The sequence below is a fragment of the Scardinius erythrophthalmus genome, assembly GCF_964197995.2.
Source record: "Scardinius erythrophthalmus genome assembly, chromosome: 5".
Classification (NCBI taxonomy): Eukaryota; Metazoa; Chordata; class Actinopteri; order Cypriniformes; family Leuciscidae; genus Scardinius; species Scardinius erythrophthalmus.
The window spans coordinates 24,615,341-24,640,590 of record NC_138225.1 but is presented as its reverse complement, the minus strand read 5'-3'; the positions used below and the strand labels follow the sequence as shown (position 1 = coordinate 24,640,590).

The following is a 25,250-nucleotide window of genomic DNA, read 5'->3' as shown; positions in this document are numbered from 1 at the left end:
TAAAAAGGATGGATGATGAAATCACTAAATATAGCTATTCTACTCTACAGATGTTATTTTGCAACATTCATTTATATGTTTATCTAAAGATCCACATATGGCATAGTTGTTGTGACTAATGATTGATCAGCAGTTCAGAAATGTCAGCAGAAACAGTTCATGTGCACAGGGTGTCCGTGATCAATGTGCAGTGCAGTTCAAAGGTTAGTGTGCTTTGAAGGTTAATTGGCCACATAACAGTGGGGCAGTAGGATTCTTACACAATATTATAACAAACTTACATTAAAAAATATCAGGTTCCTTAATGTTTCTTCTCTAATCTTTGCTGCATTTCCACATCTATAGGTCAGTTTGAACAAAGGGCTAAACATAATGGTAATGTACAATAATGCAAATTATGCAAATAATAATAATAATGATGAAAAGATAATTAGAACCATGTTTTACTATAAATAATATGGAAAAAAACAGGAGGTTCATCTTGGCTCTTGATGAATACATGATTATTTACTTGATCAATGTACAGGCTGTAAGTTCATTTGTTTATCTACAAAATAAATGCCCATGTTTTTGCTACCACATTATATAAATAGAAAGAAAAAAAAAAAAAACAGGACTAACAGAACCAGCCTCGCTTGTCAGAGGGTTTATTGGTCTCTTTACCTTTAAGAGAGTTTTACAGTACTTCCGGGTTAGAGGGCGGAGTGGACAAGTCCAAAACATTCGTGAGTAACGAGTTGTTGCGACAGAACCACAATCTGTCAAGTAATGCTGTCGTGAATTAATTGCTATTTATGAATCAGGTTTGTTTTTTTCGACCTTATATTTTAACATAAAATAATATTATGTTAACATAACATAAAATCTGCGTAAAGAGCTTTAGTGGCTGCCGCTTTGTGATTTTGTTATTCAGACAGTAAGTTAGCGTTATATGAGTGTGACCTGTGCAGCTGCAAAACAGCCATGTGTTGCTTCAGCTGCAGATTTTTATTGGCTGCATTACAAGTGCACTTGACCTTATTGCAGTTACAGGTTCAATATGAGAAGACTGTACCTAGACATTTACAGCCGAATTAAGCCATTTTTGATGCAAAGACAATCATTTAAGATGCATTTATTTTAATACAGTGTGTTGATTGATTTTTAAAATGTTACTTTTCTTGGGTCACTTAGACCACTTTAAAATAAATGTAGAAATAACCGTTTGAATATATAAATAATCTTTAGCCTTAACAACATTTCAACGAAACTCATTCAGTCTATTTTTGTTCTTTGATTTCAAAGGCAAATATAGTTATACAATATAGCGTTGTTCATATTTGATTTTTAAAGATGAATTTTTTTATTTTATTTTTGTCAGAGCCTTTGCATGGAAAAAGCAGTGTAGTATTATTATAGTATACTCTTTGTAATCAAATCATGCAATGATCTTACAAAACAAATAAGTCTAAGGCGTGAATTAGGTACCCTATTGTATATAATACCAATACCTTCCAGGTTTGGCCTCAGAATAATTTTAAATGTCCTTATTATGTCTTTTACTGAAAATTCCTTAATTATACGTTTCGGTAATGACATGTAACTAATATAAAATGTGTAAATGTGCCTTGTGTAGGAATGTGCGTGATAAGCTGAAAATAACAGAACTTAATTTGAGTTTTGTTTTGTCAGGATGGCCTCCTTCGGCTGGAAGCGTAAGGTGGGGGAGAGAGTTTCCAAGACGACGGTGGAGCAGTTTCAGCAGGACTCAGAGAAGGTGGATGATGAGGGTGATGTGGAGAAGGAGGGAGTTGATTGGTTGCACGTGATCAAACGGCGGCGAGAGGTGCTGCTGGAGGATTGTGCTGTCAAGAGCAAGAGACTAAAGGATGAAGGAGCGCTGCTCGCCGAGCAGGGCAGGTAGGTGTTTGTGTGCTTGTTAAATCCAAATGTCTAATTCCAGCAATACCAGCTGTTTTTACAGTCAGCATGAAGCGGAAGTTGCGATTGTCTTTTCTTCCCTATTGTGATTTATATTTGAGTGAATTGCTTCTTGAACAAGAAAAAATGTAGAGCAGGACTTGATTTTGTCCACCGCTAATTGATTGGATGGTTGAATCATTGTGGCTTGCTATTTGCTGTGATCGGATGTGAGTGACAGGTGTACCGCCCTCGTGCCAGTAAACAAGCCAGCAGAGAGAAGATTATATATATATATATATATATATATATATATATATATATATATATACAGTGAGGAAAATAAGTATTTGAACACCCTGCTATTTTGCAAGTTCTCCCACTTAGAAATCATGGAGGGGTCTGAAATTGTCATCGTAGGTGCATGTCCACTGTGAGAGACAGAATCTAAAAAAAAAAATCCAGAAATCACAATGTATGATTTTTTAACTATTTATTTGTATGATACAGCTGCAAATAAGTATTTGAACACCTGAGAAAATCAATGTTAATATTTGGTATAGTAGCCTTTGTTTGCAATTACAGAGGTCAAACGTTTCCTGTAGTTTTTCACCAGGTTTGACTTTGCACACACTGCAGGAGGGATTTTGGCCCACTCCTCCACACAGATCTTCTCTAGATCAGTCAGGTGTCTGGGCTGTCGCTGAGAAACACGGAGTTTGAGCTCCCTCCAAAGATTCTCTATTGGGTTTAGGTCTGGAGACTGGCTAGGCCATGCCAGAACCTTGATATGCTTCTTACAGAGCCACTCCTTGATCCTGTTTGTGTGCTTCGGGTCATTGTCATGTTGGAAGACCCAGCCTCGACCCATCATCAATGCTCTAACTGAGGGAAGGAGGTTGTTCCCCAAAATCTCGCAATACATGGCCCCGGTCATCCTCTCCTTAATACAGTGCAGTCGCCCTGTCCCATGTGCAGAAAAACACCCCCAAAGCATGATGCTACCACCCCCATGCTTCACAGTAGGGATGGTGTTCTTGGGATGGTACTCATCATTCTTCTTCCTCCAAACACGTTTAGTGGAATTATGACCAAAAAGTTCTATTTTGGTCTCATCTGACCACATGACTTTCTCCCATGACTCCTCTGGATTATCCAAATGGTCATTGGCAAACTTAAGACGGGCCTTGACATGTGCTGGTTTAAGCAGGGGAACCTTTTTTCACCAAGCTGCTTGGCAATTTCCCCATATATATATGTATGTATGTATATGTATATGTATGAGTGATGCGATGAGTTTGCGTAAGAAAAATATTCATATTTAAAACTTTAAAGTAAAATGACTTGCTTCTGGCCAAATTCAAATGGATCATTTGATACAATGCAGTTTTTGTACATGTTTTGTACATTGTACCTATATTTAAAAAAACACCTGCATGTAATTACATCTGTAATTAATTTCTGTAATGACATCTATAATTACACTGTTGATCCTTCCCTCAACCCACCCTTAAACCTAACCGTACCTTAATCTCACCTCAATAACAGCAAAAGTGTTTTGCAATACAACATGAACACAATAAGTACATTGTACCTGTTTTTTTTTTCATTGTATTTATTGTAATGTAAGTACATATTAGTTAATGACCTAATATAAAGTGACTAAGCTATCTCCTTGATTTGAAATGATAGGTCCCATTTTAAGATACACGTAGGCCTGTGAAAAACCCTTCTCTCATCTTTCCTGATTCTGTCTCTTTTTCCACACTCTATAGGCAAGTGCCAGGCACAACCCTTCCAGGAAAACAGACTGACAGCTATTTCGCCTTTTACGGTTATTCATCTGTTAGTTGTTATTTAAGCAGGTCAATGCATTGGCCAGCAACATGACACAGCAGTTATTGTCAATGATAAAAACAGAGTTTGAATTCATCAGGCAATAATCTGAGCGGCTGGTCTTATGTCAGGAGTAGGGAACCTTTTTTCACAAAAGAGACAGTTTTGTTTCAATGCATTTTTTCGAAAGAGCTAATGCAAAAACTAATTAACTAAAAACTAAACACCTTTTTTAACTGCATTCTCTGCAAACCCCAGCTGTGTGAACTGGACTGGACAACAGTGCAAAGGAACCGCTGTGTGCTTAATTTTTTTTCGGTAACTTACAGAGATGGAGATATGAGCTGTGTCTGTCATCTGAAGGTTTCAGATTCAGTCTCTGTCTTCCATAGCAGCGTGACACAAATGCTTCGCTCTCCACTCAGATATAAAAGCTGCTGTCGGGTAATTTAGATTTGACGAGCCCCATGATTTTGGTCTAAGGTTATCAATTATAACAGTACCGCATTCATCCAACAGGTGGGGCTGTGGGTTCACGATGGACTTACTGCATGTGGATGTCACTTGTTTGGTTCAAGGAGTTCACTAAATGTGCTGTGTCAAACAAATCTATCGTATGGCTTCAGAAGACTTGAAATACAGTGCAGAAGTTGAATGGAGTATGATACTTTTCATGGTGCCATTTTTGGTATTTTTGAGCTTGACAGATCAGATGCTCATTCAGTTTTTCTTTTAAACGTTTTTCAATTAAATGTATGGGTTTACTCACCTTTTTAGATCAGCCAACTACTTACATTATCCATCCTGGATGAAAACATAGATAACTCAGGTTAGCAAGAATAAAGGTGTTTAATATATCACTTTTCAAAGCAAATCTTGTACTTTTATATATCTGATGTAGAAAACAAGATTACATCCATGTACTTTTATTGACATACATTGTGTCAGTGACTTTGGATATCATTTATTAAGCCTAACACCAGCTGAAGAGGCCTAGACAGGAGTTCAGTGCAGCTCGTAGAAGCTGAACATTTTAGCACTCAAATGGGACTTTCATTTTTAGCATGTCTGTGAAAAGCTCAACCGGCGGTCATGAAGCAAGACTGAGTGTATTGCTGAAAAGTAATACACTCCAACTTGTGCGTTTTGCTTTAGTTATTTATTTTCTTAGATAATAAGTAATTATGTCATTGTTTAATATGCACTTTCTGTTCCTGAGGCAGCATTTCTTATATGAATCAGTGCATCAGGTGTGTCCGTATAAACATTACGATAGTCCTTACAAAGGATGAGACAGAGAGGAAAAAGGGCTTCTTTCTCAAGTTTCTCATCCTTTTACCATTTAACCAGAACAATAAGTCAAATTAGGCCACTTGTTTTCTCAGCGTCCAAAGAAAGGCTATAAACGTCATAGCCAGCAAGCGCTTGGAGAGGATAAAAGAATAGCTTGAATTTACTGGAAGATGGTTTAGAGACGTGGATTAAAAACAAGCTGCCATTATTGCGGCCTTACCCTGTTAAGCCTTAACAAGTCCATGAGAGGTCAGGGTAGAGTGTCACTCTTCAATTTTACAACCTTTTAGCTCCTTCTTTTCTTCTCCATAGCTCTCTGTCTTTAGATTCTTTAAGACTGTAGTCTGAAATGTTGTTTAATGGCATGATTAAGCAGCACTGTGGCTCTAACTGTGTAATAGTGTGCTGTAGGTCGCTGCCGCTCGTGATGTGATTGCTGTAGCACTATGCCAATATTTGTTGCACCTGTTTTTCAGAGGAATTAAAGATGTTTGCCAGAAATGTGATGATGTCTCTAAGGTTTTGATAGCAGCTGGTCTTTAGTGGGATGTTGAATTTATTTATTGCCAGATCAATTCAAGTAAATGACAGGGCCACTGGTTTTAGTGTTTATGTATAATGAATTACCCCTGCGGCTCTCTTTGCTAAAGGACAGTTTGTCCCTGTAGTGGCTGCAGATTTGTTGTTTTGCGTTTGATCAAGACAGTCTTAAAGTTGGGCTCATAATGTTGTCTCAACACAGCAGGTAACTGTGCAGAGTAGTGCTTTTGAGTGTAATATATACAATTATTTTGTATATATAAATACACGCATATGCATGTATATATTTAAGAAATATTTGCATGTTTATACTGTGTGTGTGTGTGTGTGTGTATATATATGTATACATAATTTATATTATATATAAATATTTTTTTTTAGAAATATAAAAAAATTCTTAAATATATACATGCATGTGTGTGTGTGTGTATATATATATATATATACAAAATAATTATACAGAGTACACACACATATTATGTAAACGCAAACTTTTATTTTGGATGCGATTAATTGTTGTCCAGCACTAGTTTTTTTTTAAATAATTATAATTATAGATAACTGGTGATGTTGTTGGTGAAAATGTGCATGGTTCAACTCTGCTGGTTTTTGTACCTGTTTGTTCATCCTGTTCAATTGTTCATTCATCCCTGTTTATTGCATTTGGACTTTTTTCATACGATGATTTTCAATTAAAAAAATGTGGAAAAATAGATCTGAACACTACATTACATGTCTTTTTTTTTCTTTTTGTTAAGTGGCCCATTTAACTGTGAAGGGCAAAAATAGCACTGTGTTACCAGGGAGGACTTAAATAGAAAAGGGTTATCTAGGCTCATCCGACCTTGGTACAGTCATACATACATCATTATTCTGTGAGAATGTTAATCTAGACCCTAATAGATTTGAATGTTCAGTATTTCAGTTCAGTACAGTACTGGAGATCTGGAACACATTGAAATTGGTAGAGGATCCATAAAATACACACATTTTCATATAAACTTTACAGTTAGATTGTGGAAGTGCTCATATAATCAATTTAGGCTATGTTTTATACTATCTGAATAGGAAGATAGCATTACTCTTAGAAGTCCATCTATCCCTCTGAGATTTTTATTGTAGAAATGCAGCGTCTTTCTGGAGCCATCAAGGAATATTTCATCAAAAGTTTAGATTTTGTCTTTTAGACACTTTTTATCAGACACTTTTTATCAGAATGATTATCAATAATATTTCATAAAAGCCAACCATATTTGCAGTAGAGCTACAGCAGGTAACTTGAAGTGACTCATTCACATTCTTCCGAAGCCATTATGGCTGGGGTCAGTGACCATACCCCCTTAAACAATGATCCTGGCTTATGCTTTACACCAGTAAGTGAAACCCCAGCAGCCCCTGAAGAGGCGTGTTGCCCCGGTGACTCTTGTAATCAAGTTCTTTGGAGAATAAGTGAATTGTGATGAGGAAATTACATGGAGCTGGAGGACAGTGGGTGCAGGTCAGCACAATGCACTCACTATGAGACTGCATTTAATAACTTGTGTTTTTATATCTTTTTGCTGGTGCATATAAATGTTGTATTGGTATCCAGACCAGCAGTATTACCATGCGTATTTCAAACCCTGTAGAGCAAGTTACTTATGATCTGCATGGGATTTTTTAAAGTTGGCTTTTCTCAGGAATTTGCCTACTTTGTCATTTAACCCTGAGTCCCATTAGTTATCCCAGTATTGACATGACACTCAACTTTTACTTTTTGGTAATTTTTCTTTCTTATAAACTTCCACTCAGTTAGAGATCAAGGCTTACACCATAGTTACTGAATATAAACTGTTGCATGGTGTAGAACTGCAGTTCTACAGTAACTTGTTAAAACAAAACTCTACCATTTTAATATGTGAAAAATAATTTAGTATCTGACTTTTTGCCATGTGACTTTAGTGTGAACAGTTAGGCTGGAAATAATTTTTTTATGTAATTTGTTATAATTAGCTGTTTGATTTACATTTGGTCTGAAATGTTGTGACACTTGCGTTGAACAGTGTCAATAAAAGTTCAAATGTTCATGCATAATTTTAAGACTGGACGGTACTTTTTTTTTACGCTAAATTATACATTAAACAAAACGTTCAGTTTAGGAGAGTTGCCTTTTTTTGACCAGTGTGTGACCCACATTTTAAAAAGGGCATGTGAACGCCCTCTTAATCCTTGTCTCGTTGATTTTTAGTTGTCTTCAATGAAAAAGTGACAGGACAGATGGCTTGTGTCTCCTGTCACTAATGTTGACACATGTTGGAGCTTTTCCGCTATTAGTGGAGCTATTTCCTGGATGACATTCATTTTGAGTTAAATTTTCCTGCAATACATTATTAAGTGGAATAAGACCATTTTTAAGTTTCCATTGCAGAATTGATTATAAATGTTTATACATCTGTAATTTAAGTTCCGAAAGTTCCAACAGGCCAGATTTTGCTGACAAACATCAGAAAACACAACAGTAGGTGATTTATTATTACCTAGTCAGCATATTCCTAATGCTGGACCGAACTTTAATATCCATCTCTTGCTGATGAACTTGTTCTTTGTTTTTTTTTCTTAAGCATAATCAGTGATATTAAGACTTAATGCTCCAATGTTATTAAATTCCTCATTTTTTGTCTTTATATTATCTGCCTTTTTAAATTAAAAACTGATTCAGTTTCCAGGGGGTTCCTGAAATATTGATGGCTCAGCAGGGAAAGTCTAATGCATAGTTACAAAGTGAAGGACAAATAGTACTTTGACACTGTAGTGTCATAGTGTCACTTACATTAGGGATGATGGTAATAGTTAATAACATCTCAGGGCTTCACATGACTCAAGGATCTACATGGCTATAAAGACAACATACCAGGCTCCAGCACATTGAACTGTGATGTTGTAGATGGTTTGCTAGCTCAGTGCATCATTGGCTGTTTACGCTAACCCTTGTACCCAAGTCTAATTTTCTAATTTTCACATAACATGACCTTTTACATTGGGTCAATATCAGACATCGGTCAATAATGTCTGATATGGAAAACATGCTTCTGTCGTAATATGATCAGAATTAGGGATGTGCACCATGATGACTAATTTCCATAGCATTTAAACAGAAATTTTGTAACCGACTAGTCCAAGAAACCCTCAGAAGACAGTCCAAAAAACAGTCTGTAATCTGTATAAGTGATCCATTTGAAATAGGCTACTTAGTCTTTGAATCAAACAATTAAATCCCACACTGAATGCTGAAAAAATATTTTTTTGTGTTTGAAAATTTGAAATTAGAGTAAAATTTTGTCCTAAATGTATTAATTTACATTTTACATCTATTGCTACTGTTGAAAGCAAGTGAAACCAATATTTTTTTTAAACAAATATATTTTTGCACCTTTATGTGTAATACTTCATATAGTGCAATTAATAAATAATTGTACTATTTATGCCATGGGTAAATCAAACAGACAATTATGATGAATGTTGATGTTCCATAAGATTAACTTAAAAATTGGATATCTGACCTAACCATTTACACTGAGGACATACTTATCTAAAGCATTTCTACTTATGAAAATGGCTTGAATTTGAAATGTCAGACTCAAATATAATTTTGCACAGTGCCATCCGAGAAACCAGATCTCTATCACATGCAAAGGAAAAACTATAGAGTTGTCACTTTATAGATGCTCTCATGCAATTTTGCTTAGCTCCAACTGTTGCAAGTGCATTTAGTTCACCTTTGCGTTTGTGAGTCTGTCTGTGTACCTTCTTCCTGTTTCATATTGTCTCTGTTCTCATCGCAAATGCCCAAGATCTTGTACAGTAAAGTTATTCATAGCCTTTGTATAATGAGAAATCTAATATGAGGATTTCATTCATGTTCAGTAATGAAGACCACATAATTTAAACATAAAGGCCTGACAGAGACGCTGTATGTTTTTTTTTACATCATTTTTAATGAGGTGAAGTCATGAATTGCCTCCATGTCATTTTTCACACAATACCACACCCAACCACACTTTCACACTATCACATAGCTACAGCAGCACATGTTTTTTTGTGGCAATTCTGACAAGAAAAAGTGCAAAATGTTTTTGCAAACATCTGTCACAATCTTTCTTTTCCATTAATAACACAATAAGATAGTTATAGAGCATATTTGTTTTTTAAAGCTACTTATTAGCTGGCTGACCTGGCTGAGAGTTCTATATATAGTATCAGTATGAAGTTGTATTTACAATTTTTTGTTACTTGTGAAAAGATGACAGGACGTGCGCCTTTCCTCATACCTACGCCCTCTTTTGCAGGTACAGTAACACTATGTACTTTTTGCCTTCCCATACAGGCTTATGACGTGTTTCACAATCACGTACCTGGAAAACATCTAGTAAATTCTTTGTAAATGACTTTGAGGTTGTTATTTTTTTTCTTTTACCCAGGGGTGATTTGATGAATCTTTAATAGGAAGTCCTTATCTATCTCACCATTTACCACAGGACTTTGTAAAAAAGTCCTCAGCACTTATGTTTAATCACTGTACATTATTTGCATGATAAACACAGACATTGCACAGATTAAAGAAGCTGGACCGTTTTATGGACTCTCAGGAAAACAGCATGCGGTATTTGCACAGCTGATGTTTAACACTAGTTAAGTTTCCCATTGTGCAAATAAAGGAACTGCTTCTGTGAAGAGGAGTTGACTGTGACAGTCATGTTTAACTCTTTGTGTTTCATCATTGTCTGCATTAAATGAAAATTCTGTCATCATATACTCACCCTCATGTTGTTTCAAACCTGTATGAATTTCTTTCTTCTGCTGAACAGAAAAGAAGATATTTAGAAGAATATCAGTAACCAGACAGTTTCTGGTCTCACTGACTTCCATAGAAGGAAAAAAAATATATACTATGGAAGTCAATGAGACCAGAAACTGTCTGGTTACTGACATTCTTCTAAATATCTTCATTTCTGTTCAGCAGAAGAAAGAAATTCATACAGGTTTGAAACAACATGAGGGTGAGTATATGATGACAGAAGTTTCATTTTAAAGTGGAGTATCCCTTTAATCACTCATTTGTTGTCCAACACTAATGATTTTCAGCTCTGCACTCAATAACAAGCATCATCTCACCTGTGTATATGTTCGGTTCTGTTTCAGTTCAGTGTTGTCAGTATGTGTTGTATGTTGCTGTGTTGCTGTACCCATTGGATTTATTAAATGTTATCTGATTGCCTTCATCTTCTTCTTCGTGCTCGTTACTACAACCACCAGCGTGACAGTGCGGCCTGGTCTGGGGAATTATGGGAAGCTGCATGGCCTTAAAGGTTTTTAATTTAATGTGGTAATGAGGTCTGACCCCTGAATTTTCAACGGGAGACGTTATATGAAATTTGAACTTGACATTTCAACCTTTGTGACGTAGGTGCAGTAATTACTTTGGCTTTCTTCGAAGGCTGCATTTTCTGACATAAAACATGCGTTTATTTTCAAAACAGTTGATCTATCATTCAAACAGTTCCCAATTAACCACCAAGAAATCTTTTAGTTTCTTTCACAATTAATTGACAACAAGCAGGGTAAACTTGTTTCATTTTTATTTTATTTTTACCCCTGCTATGATGAAATAGTAAATCACTTATTTATACTCATTTGCCAGTTTGCTTTTTCTGCAAGGAAAGAAAACAAGAGAAGACTTGCAGTTACATGTGTGAAACCCGTCGACAAATATCCTGTTTTTACCCCATGCATACCTTACACAGGGAATGTTGCTCAGTCTGCCAGAATCATTGTGAAGATCTGTGTGTATGTACATTGTCAAAATTAATTAATGTTCTTCTCAGTTTTTTGTGTGTGCGTGTATTATATATTTAGCATTTTGAACCGGAAATCTCTTATATTTAAGCCTAGAATCATGTGTTTGTCTTTATTGCCAAGATTGACTGTGTTGGAGAAAGTTACTTTTAAAAGTATTGTGATACATTGTTTGCGTAAAAAAAACTAGGTAATTGTTACTTTTAATGATAAGTAATGCATTACATTTTCTCACCTGGCTGGACTTGCTTGTTTTATAATAGTAAAAAAAGTTATATTTTTGGCAAATATAAAGGCCCTTTCAACACTCTTTATCAATAAAAACAAAACAAAAAATGAAACCAATATGATGTTTACCTAAAGTAATTTTTGCAATTAGCATTGATGAATTGGATCATCGAAGGTCAGCAGCAAATACATTGGTTAATAAAGTGAGATTAAATGCATAAAGTACAGTATATTTAATTGCCGGTTTGTAATATTTTGCCTAACGGTTTGCGTTTCACTTTTTATTCATTTTGAGAAAATTCTGAATCTGTTTTTGTGAAAAGTTGAGATAGGTAAATACATGCTCACATTTAGTCTAGAACAGGCTTCCTGAAATCCAGCCCAACCTCCAACCATGAAGATTGAATTGTTCTCCAAGTCTTCATCTTCATAGGCCACTCAAAATGCTTGCTTTGTTTGGTCATCACTATTTCTGTTCTCTTTACTAAAATTGCTCTTTTTGACTCTAATTACTAAAATTGACACTTTTTTTCTAATACTCGCCATTGACTAGATTAGCTGAAAGATGTATTTGCGTCATCTATTGAATCAGTTTTAATTTTCTTTTCATTCAGCCCAACAAATATTTGTTGTGCTAGTGGTATGAATAAGACCATTTACTGGCAATTTTTAGCGCAATTTTTCACCGGACAAAATTGCGATTGTTAACTCATGATTTCTGTTCTGTCTGTGCGCACCAATCTTGCACTTCTATCTACTCCTCAACCAGACCACCTAGAGACTTCGGGTTTTCGGCATTATGTTAAGCAAGGTCTAATCTCGGGAACGCACAAAAAAAATCCAGGAAAAGATTTACTATCTCTTAGTGTTGTGATCCCATGACGTCAGAAAATTGCGCTAAAACACTCACTGAGTTTTTATTACTTGTTTCATTTGGTCTTGTATAATGATTGAAATTGCATTTGTCATGAATCCACCTTGATAAAAACTATTTTTACATGCTAGAGCGTGGTTTAAAGACTTTGAGGACTGTTTGATATCACTTGTTAAAATGATGAAGCAACCTGGTGCTTGCAGAAATGAGATTTATCAAGATAATGGTCAACAGTAGATGTGTTTGCGTGCTTGAATATGCATTGGAATATACTGCAGTTATGTGTGTTTGATCCTTTTAAATGAAAATTGATAGGAGTATTTTCTGTATATGTGTCTGCTCTAGAAACTGGGAGGCATTGAAGAGGTGGGACGACGCTCTTCAGCTTACACCAGATGATGCCATTCTGTATGAGATGAAGTCACAGGTAAAAATGAAAAACAGTTTTGTTTATACACACTATAAAATTGATGGTTATTCTGCAATAGTGGAATATACTGCAGATGTAGAGGCACACAGCTCTTATGCTGACACAATCTTTTCCTCACTTCTCTCTTTTTCTCTTGCTGTTATTTTCATTTCCTCCTCCCCCAGTTTCACTCTTCAAACACACTCCCTATCTCTGGCTTTATGACAGAACTTTTTGACATTTAGTTTTTTTTCCACATATTCTCTCTTCTCTTCTCTCACAGTAATGGGCTGGTTGTGCACAAACAAACTGTATCTTACAGAGAGAACACTATGGACATACTGTACCTCTCCTTCACTCTGGATGGAAGGAGAACTCTGCAAATTTTAGACATCAGTCATGAAAATACAGCCCGCTTCAGCATAAATAAATGGTACCATTTAGCTGATGCTTTCTTGTGTCTTAATGTAGGGAAATCCCCACTGGGTTTAAGAGACTTGCTCAAGAACACAGTGGTTCTCAAACAAGGGTATTACAGTATGTCGTTAACTTACCAGTTCATGAGTCAGATTTACTTCCCATCGGACCTCGGATCCTTTGTGTTAGGAGCTTAGACATGTAACCATCTGTCTACCACCTCTGTTTTGTGAAGAATAATGTTGAACACAATGAAAGGTTAAAAACAAGCAAATTGAAGTAGTGCTTCACATTTGTTGCTGCTTTTCTTTTATTACCATGTATGACTGATAATTAAATTGGATGAATGAATAAATATTATAAATCTGTTATTATTTTAAAAAAAAATCTGTAGGCACAATTCATATTTGTCTACAACGTCAAGTCAAGTCATCTTCATTTTATATAGCGCTTTTAACAATGTAGATTGTTCCAAAGCAGCTTTACATTGATAATAGGAAATTAAAGTAAAGTCTTTTGGCTTTATAGCAGCTCTAGAATAAAGTTATTGTCCAGCTAAAGTTAGTTTGATTGATTCACTTCCGTCGCAACGATCATTAGTTATTAACTTAGGGGCCGTTTTAACAGAAAACTTCTTTAACAGAAAGTTCTTTCTGCGCAAACTTCAAAAACGCGAACCAGTGAGAACGGCGATGTCGTGCACATGCACATTACGAGTTCAGTCTATATAGGTATGCGCGTTTGAATATATGTGCTCAGGCATGTAGTCCTTCCCTACAAACCAACCCTCAACATACTACTTGTCTGGCCTTAAAATTAATAATACAGAATTTGTATCACTTCCATGTAGCCACGCGAACCGGAATTATCCCGACAACGCTTTATCTGTAGAGAGGTAAAGGGAGGGATAGGTAAACGTCATTTCACTCATTTAAATTTTTAGATAAAAAGCTTTTAAGACTATAAGATATGAAGCAAATTCCAAAAATAAAGTGAAATAAAATGTGTGACTGATGTTGAAAGTGGCAGTTGCGCAATATAAATGCATTATTCATATTTTGTTATTCACTGAATGTTGGTTAAAGTAATGCCAGAACAGAGTCATTGAGCTTGCTTCAGCTAATAGTAGGCTGTTTCTGAAAAAGTTCAACTTTATAGATCACATGAACATGTTAGCAATTTGTAATATGATGGAATATGTTTTATGATGATGTATGACAGCATTAAAGGTTTTTTTTTACTCAAAAATGAAAATTCTCTCAGTAATTACTCACCCTCATGTTGTTCCAACCCCGTAAGACTTTCATTCATCTTCGGAACACAAATTAAGATATTTTTGAACCAGCTCTCAGATTTCATCAAAAATATCTTAATTTGTGTTCCGAAGAAGAACGAAAGTCTAACGGGTGGAACAACATGAGGGTGAGTAATTACTGACAGAATTTTCATTTTTTGGGTGAACTAACCCTTTATGACCGTATAATGTCTGTGCCGGGAAAAGAAAAAGCAGTTTGACAACCCTCCAGGTGGGCTGCTCTTTTCAGCGTTAACTGGAGCAACGTCTTTTTCCAGTGACTTTGTTGACAATCGGCTGCTCTACACAAATCACGTGGTATACATGCAACAAAAAAAAGCATACCCTAGAAAAGATAGTATTATTGTTTAGATGGCAAAATTAACAAATCTGTCGCCCAATTGTTTCTATGATAAGCCAAAGATGCCTATTATTTTCCATTTCCATTTTTTACCTCATTCACTCGTCTTACCTTTAATATCCTGTCTTTTGCACTCTCTTCTGTCCATTATCCACTCCCATGATCTCATCTCAGCTTTAGCTCTGACAGTCAAAATGAGAGACTGCTGATAGGACATTACAGGATCTTGGATTTGGCACAGACATAGAGTTTTTCTGTTGATCATTTTCATCCCTTTGACAACTGAATTTAATTTTACACTTAACAGAGGGCATTGATAGATTTTGTTATGTAATCGTAATAAATATTAATTTCTCTCCTATTTATCAGGATTATAGTCACAAGTATGTTTTGTCATTTTAACGCCATTTTAAGCGATAAGAAAATTCAGTGACAAATGAGAAGAGGCCAATTAAGACTAGAGTTTCATGATTTAATATGTTTGCAATATAAGCGCTTCAAGAATTGTCTTGGATTGCAATGTTTGTATTTCTCTCTTTTATTTTACTTCAGTGGCCTGTACAAAATTTACAGAATGGCTCTAAATGTTTGCGTACTTGCTTAGTCACACACACACACACACACACACACACACACACACACACACACACACACACACACACACACACACACACGCGCGCGCGCTTTAGAAATACATATATGCATGTTCAATGGCTCAGCTGCTCATTGAGCTGAGTACACAAACACACTTGTTTACTCGTTAATATCACTAACATAAAACAGATTGCATCCATTAGCAGTCATTGCATCTAGTCACTTGGTCTTTTCTATCTACTTGTGACCCTGTTTTTTCTTTCTCATCCTTTCACAGTCTCTTTTTCCGTATATCTCTCCCTCCATTATTGCTCACTTTTTATAATCTCCTCTTTCATCGCTCTTCATCTTATCTTTGGCATAAGTGTATTGTCTTTTGATGTCTCTGTAACCCTGTCTTTTGCAGTGTTGTTTTTCATGGCACAGAAGAGTGTGCGTTGAATGACAGGTTGGACTCTGCGCACCTTTCAAGTGATTGAATTCCTGATTATATGTCCTATTAAAGCAATAACAAATGCATGTTTTCTCATCTAGTTCTCTCATTCAGAGATCACAGTCTCGCTATGTGGGTGTAAACTCCAGAAACTAGATAAAGCCGAAATCAAATAGTCTATGTGAAGCTCTGAATGTGATATAACAGGTTTTACAATACAAATGGGTCTCTGTAGTTTTGCAAAAAAGCAGTATGTGCATTTAAACACATTCTTTTCCATAAGATGTACTTGAGAAAGTGTTAAAAAGAGGGAATCAATGGAAAATGGTATGAATTTGTTTATGACTTGTTTATTTTAGCTAAAGCTTATTAAATTTAATAATAAATAACATCACCAAATAATATCACTGCAAACAAAAGCCTTGCGTTCCTTGAATGGATGGCAGTCAGTGAAGCTTCACTATAGGTCAAACATGTGCATTTAAGTCTTGTCAGAATGATTGAATTTATGAGTTGAGCGCACATGAACGACAGCGTAAAGTCATAGTTACCAGAAGAAAACTCTGGATTTCCTTTCAAATTGCTATCGATGATAACACATCATTGTGTGAATGTTGACGTTTACACTTTTTTCACTGAACACCTAATGTGCATTCTTTGCTTTTATTTGTTGATTTACTTTAATTCTGTCTTAAAAGCTTCCTGTCAATATGAAATTGTCCAGTCAGTCCGTTTTATTCTGAACAAAATCACTTGAACGTACATCATGTCATTATGATTTCCCAGAAGCACTTGAGTGCAGCATAGGTCAGGGTTTTGTTTCAGTGCTGGTCACAAGGCTGTCCTTATTTTCCCTTTCTTGTAAACCAAAGTAGTGACCTTTTCCTGGCTGATCTCATGATCATGTATACGGGGAGTCACCTGAAAAGAACGAGAAGGTGTTTGTGTCTCTCTCTCATTAGTAATCTGATCACATTGGAGCAGTTGGTTGGCTCTGGTTTTGCCCTGATCGATCTACAAGCAGTGTTTGCCATCAAGTTTTAATTTCCCTTCTCAGTTTGTCCTCTCTTCTCTCCCACCATGTTCCCAGCATCTGCTTATTACACACCTGTTCAATGGTGACGCTTACCTCAACATGTGAATTTAACGTTTTTCAGCCTGCCTGCAAATTTAGAACCAAACCTGCTGGAAATTAAGATTACAGCCCAGTTTTGTCCTTTAACTGCTCTTACCCTGGCAACACCCTGTGTTGTATAAAGCTGGTATTTACTTTGATTATTGGTCTGACCTGAATTAAAAGGCTTTAAGTAAATAAAACTCCACAATGGAAACATCTGTGATGCAAGAACATCCCTGTGTTGCCACGTAGTGCAGTGTTTGCTTACTCATTGTCATTTATATTGTCTCTCATTTTTGACGTGGATGTTTAGCAACGTGATAACACTTTATTGATGTTTAAAATAAAATGTTAAATTACATCAGCTCGGTAACTGATGTAACTGAGTAGATATGAATTGAGCTGCTTAGACTTGACATTAATTTGTAGGCCAAACTTGAAGTCTAATTCAGTTGCGATATCTCAAATTCTCTTAAGTGCTTTTTATTCAGTAGTTTTGGATATCTGACTAAAATTAGGTCTGTGGTGAAATAACTTTTTTTGTTCGTATACGGTATAAAATAGTTGTATGCTTAATAAGTTGCTAACAATGTTCTACAATAGCTGCTGTAAGTTGCATAAATCCAATTTTTGTCACGACTGGAGTACACCACAACGTTTGCCCACATTTTTTTGCCCCGTTTTGCAACCTGGAGGAATGCAACCCATTCTGAATATTTTGAGCAGTCAGCGACAGATTTCACTGAAAATCAAATAGTGTATGAGAGTGTTTTTTTTTTTTTTTTTTTTGCTTCAGACTAACATGTTGGTATTGATGTGATATTTTAAGTCAATTTTAGAACACATATTGTTTTCATCTGTCATGCATCTCCTAGCAGCGAGGCTCGTGTTTTTGTGTGAGTTTGTTGTGTTCAGAACGACTTTAAAGTCTGGTAGTGTGTGATCCTCCTCAGTCATTTGGTTTATGAAGCCCAGTTTTTTTCTGTAACCATTTACAAAGGTGCCAACTGTATGATGCCTAGTGTTTTAAAATCTGTTCAGATTAAAAAAAAGAAAAGAAAATTGTGCTGAGAATGTTTCAAGAGGTGAGTCTGTAACCTTTTAATCTGTAATCCTTAGGTGTTGATCACCCTTCAAGAGGTGTTCCTGGCTGTGCAGTCTGCAGAGATGGCCACCAAACTCCGCCCCCTCTGGTGGGAGGCGTGGCAAACTCTGGGCCGCGCTCAAATAAGTCTTGGCGAAGTGGAGCTAGTAAGTATGAGCTACATCATAGTCAGCCATAGTCAGTTATCTAGTCCAGTGTTTCCCAACCACTGTGCTCGCAGATGAGAATAGTCTTAGTCTTTGCCGCCTAGTCTAGATATAGTGCAAATATAGTGTTTTAAATATCCTGTGCAGAGCACTTCATCTTTTGTATCATGAAATTTTGATCATGAGATTTCAACAACAAGAAAACTGTGCGCCCATATAGCTACAATAAATTGTATATCCTGTACGTTGATGAAAACGTAATGAGATGCACGTACTGCCTCAAATGCTGTTCAAGTGACAAACTATATCTGTCATTCGCTAGTCAAAAACCTTGTAACTTAACTAAATTTTAGGTTGAATTTCATAAAATGTTATTATTAATGACACGTGCAAGTGTCTGACCATAGCTACATAAAGCCACTATACCAACTTCGACAACAGTGTTTTATTAAATACAAGGTTTCTGATATGTAAATTTGTTGTTTTATCATCACCAACAACATCATACTTATTGTGTTCCTACCTGTTCCTAAAAGTTTCACATTAAATGTGTGTACTAATTTTTATTCTAGATTTATACTAGATTTATTCTAGAAATTCTAGATTTATATGACATTTAAAGCAATATATGCTTGTGCAATTTTGTCATATTTTTATATAGTGGTGTGCCGTGGGATTTTTTTACTTATCAAAATTGTGCCTTGGTTGGGAAACACTTATCTAGTCAATCCTGTTTAAGCACTAAGCATACAGTTAAATCAGCCCCAACGGGTCTTAACAATGATAGAACCACTGCAACATTTTCTGCATGTTGCTGTTGTTTTTTCTTTTTTAAGAGAACCCACTAAAAATAAGTAATAGTTCTGTTCATTTTTAACAGTGCACAGTGTATAATAAGTGTCTTACATAAAAATATTGATACCAAATGTTTTAACTTATTATTTAAATTTTATTTTACATTTATTTTTTATTAATGTAATTTCCTTAGTTATTGTGAAAATAAGAAACATCATATTACTATATACACTATATAAAAAATTACCGGGGCGGCAGTGGCTCAGTGGTTCATGTAGATTGTCTACAAACCGAGAGGTTGGTGGTTCAATCCCCGGTTCCACCTGACCAAGTGTCGAGGTGTCCATGAGCAAGACACCTAACCCCAGCTGCTCCCGGCGAGCTGGATGGCGCCTTGCATGGCTGACACCGCCGTCGGTGTGTGAATGAGTGAGTGAATGGGTGAATGCGAGGCTATGTAAAGCGCTTTGGTGGCCATAGGTCTGTGAAAGCGCTATATAAATGCAGTCCATTTACCATTTACCATATACAACACACAAGTTCACTTAAAAATAAAAGTTGTTATATATGTTTTAGGCCTATTTAATGTTAAAAAATTATGGCTTTCAGGTATACTGCAATGTTGAATGGCTATAAATACAAATTTCACCCCCAAAAATTGACAAAAAAAAAATATTTTAATAAGTAGCCCTATTTAGCCTGTATAAACAGCCAATCGTGGGAGTCAATTTATTAGGTGATGAACTGTTTCCACACAAGCAGTTTATTCAGCATACATGAGGCATCTCTTCCATTGTAAACAGAACAACCTACTGTATAGTCTTCCAGTCGTGTTATGGTATCGGTGTCTTTGTCGCATGTTAGAACAACATTCCTGTCCGAAAATTTTATCCTAACTATATCTCTACTCCTAAACCTAACCCTACCCATAAGTTATCCGTAAAACCAGAGGGAAAGCATGGGTGAATAACACTGATGTAGAAGCACCTAACCTTGACATAAACTGTAAACTTGTCCCTTAAAACTGATTGGTTGATTGGAATGTTGTTCCAGGATCAACAAAGATGTTGCACTCTGTGAAATCAGGTTCTGCATCTTTGTCAGTCAGTATAAGGTGCATGAGCCACTTATCCATCACTCAGATCATGCGTCATTGTGATGAAGTGTGTAGTTCAGTACATCCAAGCCCAGGAGCATGGAAGAGTACTTGAAGAGGAACACTGCCACACCTTACATGCCCCGACCTGTGTGCGATTGTGTGCATTAGACACAAATGCTTAATGAAAGAAAACCTTGCAGAGCAGATCCAACAGTTCTTTGGCTAGTAACTACTAGTGTGTGCGCGTGTGTGTGTGTATAACCTAAACACTCATCGCACACACTGAGCTTGACATGTTGGCTAGAGTTTGAAAAAATACTTTACTACTTTGGGCTGAGCATGCCATGTCAAGTCAATAACCAAAGAGAAAAATAACCTGAGGATCGAGGAGGACTAATGTTTACGTTCCGTGATTTTTAAGAGGGCTTTAATTTTTTGCAGGATCATGGAACAGATTATTATTATATCGTGTCAAAGCTCACACTATCAAGTTAATGCGTTGTTTAAACTTTTGAATCTAACTTGTAATCACTTTAAAATGAGGATTGTCTCCATTCATTTAACTGTGATTAGCATTTACCTTGAATCTGATTCATATTATCCGCCGTTTTTAATCACGTTATTGCATAATAGAAAGAGAAAAAAGGCTCATATAACTGTTTTTCAATGTAAAAATCATTCCAGCCAACATAAGATTAATATCCAATCATTTTATCCACATTTAATTATGCTGTTTCTGGAAATCTAGAGTTCATTCCAATGGAAAGTTCTGTAAAGTTTGTTTGAGCGATAAATTAAGAGGCTGGTGATTTAAGTGTTCTAACTTTCCTGTAATAATATATTTCCAGATATGTTTGCACAAAAGGTGTTGCAACTTTTTTCTTAGAAAGTACTGTTATTTTATTTCCTGGGCGTTCTGTTTTATTTAAAATTGCAGTAAAATTGAAAAAAGCAACAGATCAGTTCTTCCATATAGTGATGTACATCGAGGGAAAAAAACAAACAAAAAGTACTTTGAGGCAGATCTGAATGAGATCTTGCGGTCAGTTTTGAAGGGACAGGGTTTAAGAGATCTAAATGATTGGAGAAGTCCGAAGTACATCACCAGAGAGTAAGTCTGCTATTTCTCCAGAAGATCCTTATGACATTTTTTATATTATTAAAAATTACGATGTAAAAAAATGAAATGTTTTGATGTTTCTTAAATGAAACGTGCATGGATCAATTACTATAATATCAAGATGCATTTAGAAAATAGATGAATTTCTGTTTCATGTTGACATTCCAATGCTATTGTTATAACCACATAAAAATGTCAAGTAACTTTTGTTTATGGACACACACACACACACACACACACACACACACACACACACACACACACACACACACACACACACACACACACACACACACACACACACACAAACATCTTGTAGGATTCAGCACTATTGAGTTTGATGAGTAAGTCACCCAGCAAAATCGAATGAATCTGTTCCATGACTTCATCACAACTGTTGAAATCATCTCTGTTAAATCAATCAGGACCCTGGAGGAGAAAAGGTCTCCCAAAGCCATCAGATGGCTTTATTCCTCATTAAAGGTTTTCTTTTTGACAAGGGCTGGATTCTTGGCTCTTGCTCACACTTGCTCTGATATTCTTCCTCTTTCAGGCAGATATGTGATCTAGTGTTTCTGTTGAAAGAGTTGATCGTTCCTTTGTAGATTGTTGAGTCAATGGGGCAATTATGAAGGTAAAACACCCCACTAAATCCTATTTATGAATTCATTATTTGCTCAGAGAGCAAATGTCCTCCTTTCTCTCTTTTGAGAAAGTGGTTGCAGTTGCTGTTTTTTGTATGCAAGCATGGATGATGTGATCTGTTAAGGCTTATTATCAGCCCATAGTTTTATTGAGCTGAAACCACATGCCTGTTTCATTTATAACTGTTATTTTTTGAAGTGGGTTTTTGGGAAGAAATGGGAAATGTCTTTTTGTGCAAGTGGAGTTGTTTTAGTACATGTTCATTTATCCCAGAAGGCTGCAGAGGTTTATTTTATCTTGAGAACTAGTGAGAAGTCATGAATGCTTCGGTTTGAATGTGGAATAAACATCTGTTCATGTTCATTTTGGAGGGTAAGTGATCATTGAAGTGCAGTGCAGTGCAGTACTGAGTCTGTGCATGTTATATTTTAGCAGAGTTAACATTCAGTGTGTTGCTGCTTTTGGTCATATCAAACATTTACATTAACGATAAACTTAGGAATAGTTTGGGTCACAAAGCACGAAAACATGATAAAGCAAAAGTGATATCAATTATTTCATGTTTTTATTTCAATTTAAAGTGGTTTTGAAATCTAAAGTATATTAAATTGAAAAATTTTAATTATACCATTTTGGTATACTGTATCACCCATATCTATATCATTCACACTAATATTCAAAGGTTTAGGGTAAGAATTTTTTGTAAGAAATTAATACTTTTATTCAGCAAGGAAGCATTAAAAAAACACTAAGTGCAAACAGCCCGCCTTGTTGGCAGAGGCTATTTACACTAAATCATCCCACTGACGTCTGGTAGGGCCACTAATTTCACAATATTACTGTTTTTACTGCATTTTTGATCAAATAAATGCATCCTTAGTGAGCAAAAGAGATTTCTTTCAGAAACATAAAAAAAAAAAACTGTACCGACCCCAAAATTTTGAACGGTACGGTATATCTACATCTATGCATTTTGCATGTAGTTTCACCTTTGTGTATGTTTCATGTTCCCTGTGTGTGTTCCAGGCTGTACGGTCCTTCCAAGTGGCGGTGCACCTGCATCCGTCTGAGCGCCTCCTCTGGGAGGAAGACCTAAGCTGGGCCTTACAGCTCCGGGAGAAGCAACAAGCTCTCCGTGAAAGGGCGACACAGGAAGAAGACGCCCGAAGGCTCCTTGTGGAAGCTCCAGAGCTAAAGAGCGATTATGATTTTGAAAGCGATGAAGTGATTGAGGCTTGCACAGCCATGGCTGATAGACAGAAAAAATATGAGGACTTAAAGAAAACGGCAGTTGTTGTGGACACATGTGGGGTGACCAAAGAGGTGGTTGTCGAGGATGACAACAAACCCACTTCATCCTCACAGAGTGTTTTAGTCAAGGCACGAGGACTCTGAGGGAAATGGAGGCTGTTTTTGTGTCTCCTCATCGGTGTATTTTGTTTAGATTATGTATGTACTATTGATTTGATAATCCAGGGTCCTGATTGGCTTCCTCATAGTGTTCAACACAGTTGTTCATCTATCCCCAGTGAATTTGTAAAGTGAGCACCAGATTCCCAGAAGAATCTAAAATGCTTCTGGATAATTTTCACTCAAACAAGAGCATAAATTCCTTCCTTTTACTGAAGCATTCTGTTGTTATTTCATCGCTTTCAAGTTCTCAAAATAGCAGAGAAATCCCTTTTTAATGTACACACTTGATTAGGAATGTCATTCCCAGTCGTCTTTGTTTCAGTCTTGTTTTATGTGAGATGTGAGCCCTCGCTGGGACCAGAGTGCTGTTATAGCAGCGTGAAACTCTGATGTGCCCGGACTGAGTGGGAAGAGCATGATACACACCCTTGCTCCATTACCTATTTACAGACTATTGGTGTTTAGTTAGTGCTACTTAGAAATGAAGTAGCAGTATTATAGTCATTGGTTAAACTCTGAGCTAAAGGTCATGCAGAAGAGAGAAGCCATGCTGGGAGTGATATGGTTTTTTGTCTGTCTAGAGATCTAGATCTAGAGAGATAGTAGAAAACAACCCATTAGTTAATGTGCTTTATTATAATAATTCATTATTTTTTTTATTTTATTTTTTTGGTGGTGAAATTATTATAATCTTTACGTAACCCATTCCTGTCTAAGGCCTGGGTTATTCACACAGATCAGAATGCGTTTTGCATACCAATGCGCTGCTTTTCCATTGTTCTTGTCATGTAAACATGCTAGACAGACATGCAGCATTCAAGTTAAAAGAGGTTCAGCTTTTAAAAATGCACCTCTTGACCTCACATAGTTTTTTTTTTTACTAGTTTTTAAAACTCAAATAAATTTACACAGAATGCATTTTTGCATTATACTTGTCCATTGGTTTTCCGTGTAAACATGCCATGGACATGTTCAGCCATTCCACTCGCATCTTTTCCAGCTTCTTGCATGTTCTGTAATTGTTTAAAATATATATTTTTTTCATTGACTGCCCTCCTTCTCACGTTTTTAAATCCCCAAAAAATTGTTCTGTAAATGGCCTCAGGTCATTTTTTGGTCAAATATTGTGCAACAGGTTTTGATCCAGAAGGGGTCATTCACACTGAAAGCCCCACCACCACCACCTCCATATTTTGAATGTCTCTCAGATACACCTATTTTATGCCTGGTATCAGGCTGTCCCAGATGAAAGATGACCAATCGTGCCGATTTCTGTGGTCGTGGCTCCTTTAATCGTACAACGAGAGAGGTTCAAAGATGGCCGTTGTCACTGTCTTGCGACCAAAGATAGTCTGCGATAATGTTCAGACAGTGTCAGAAATTTAGCATGATCATCTCACACTGTGTTTGCTGCTACGACCTGCGTCTACTGACTAGCTAATAAAAATGCAACATGAAATGGCATATTTATCAACGCGACATGGTTACCTCAAGCTCCATTTGTAAGATTGTCATGCCAAATTAGCTTCTTTTCCGTAGCCATGACAAGTGTTGGGAAAAGTTACTTTTAAAAGTAATGCTTTACAATATTCCGTTACTCCCTAAAAAAGTAACTAACTGCGTTATTTAGTTACTTTTTATGGAAAGTAATGCATTAAGTTACTTTTGCGTTACTTTTTCTCATCTAGGCTGGGCTGTTTGTCTGCTTTTATAACAGCAAAAAAGTTCTATTTCTGGCATATTTAAAGGCCCTTTCACACCAAAAGTGAAAGGCTGAAGGAAATGCAAATTACGCCTGTA

At 36.3% G+C, this 25,250-nt stretch overlaps 1 protein-coding gene across 3 annotated transcripts; it reads left to right on the top strand.

The window, feature by feature from the left end:
• Window positions 1–678: 678 nt before the first annotated feature.
• On the top strand, window positions 679–23,659 carry ttc33 (tetratricopeptide repeat domain 33). Of its 3 annotated transcripts, none has more exons than XM_081365008.1 (5): window positions 679–803; window positions 1,672–1,899; window positions 12,848–12,929; window positions 18,247–18,378; window positions 23,064–23,659. In XM_081365008.1, the coding sequence occupies exons 2-5, from the start codon at window positions 1,673–1,675 to the stop codon at window positions 23,430–23,432; spliced, it is 810 nt and encodes a 269-aa protein (XP_081221134.1). In that variant the 5' UTR covers window positions 679–803; window position 1,672; the 3' UTR covers window positions 23,433–23,659. The 3 variants fall into 3 exon arrangements, with proteins under 3 accessions (XP_081221134.1, XP_081221135.1, XP_081221136.1); XM_081365009.1 differs by having other exon boundaries at window positions 689–725; XM_081365010.1 differs by having other exon boundaries at window positions 740–916.
• Window positions 23,660–25,250: the final 1,591 nt, after the last annotated feature.

Bases quoted from the DNA above. Each gene is read 5' to 3' on its own strand.
- ttc33 (XM_081365008.1), top strand. From the start codon at position 1,673: ATGGCCTCCTTCGGCTGGAAGCGTAAGGTGGGGGAGAGAGTTTCCAAG. The intron at 1,900-12,847 runs GTAGGTGTTTGT...TGTCTGCTCTAG, and splicing joins CTGCTCGCCGAGCAGGGCAG to AAACTGGGAGGCATTGAAGA. The intron at 12,930-18,246 runs GTAAAAATGAAA...TGTAATCCTTAG, and splicing joins TGTATGAGATGAAGTCACAG to GTGTTGATCACCCTTCAAGA.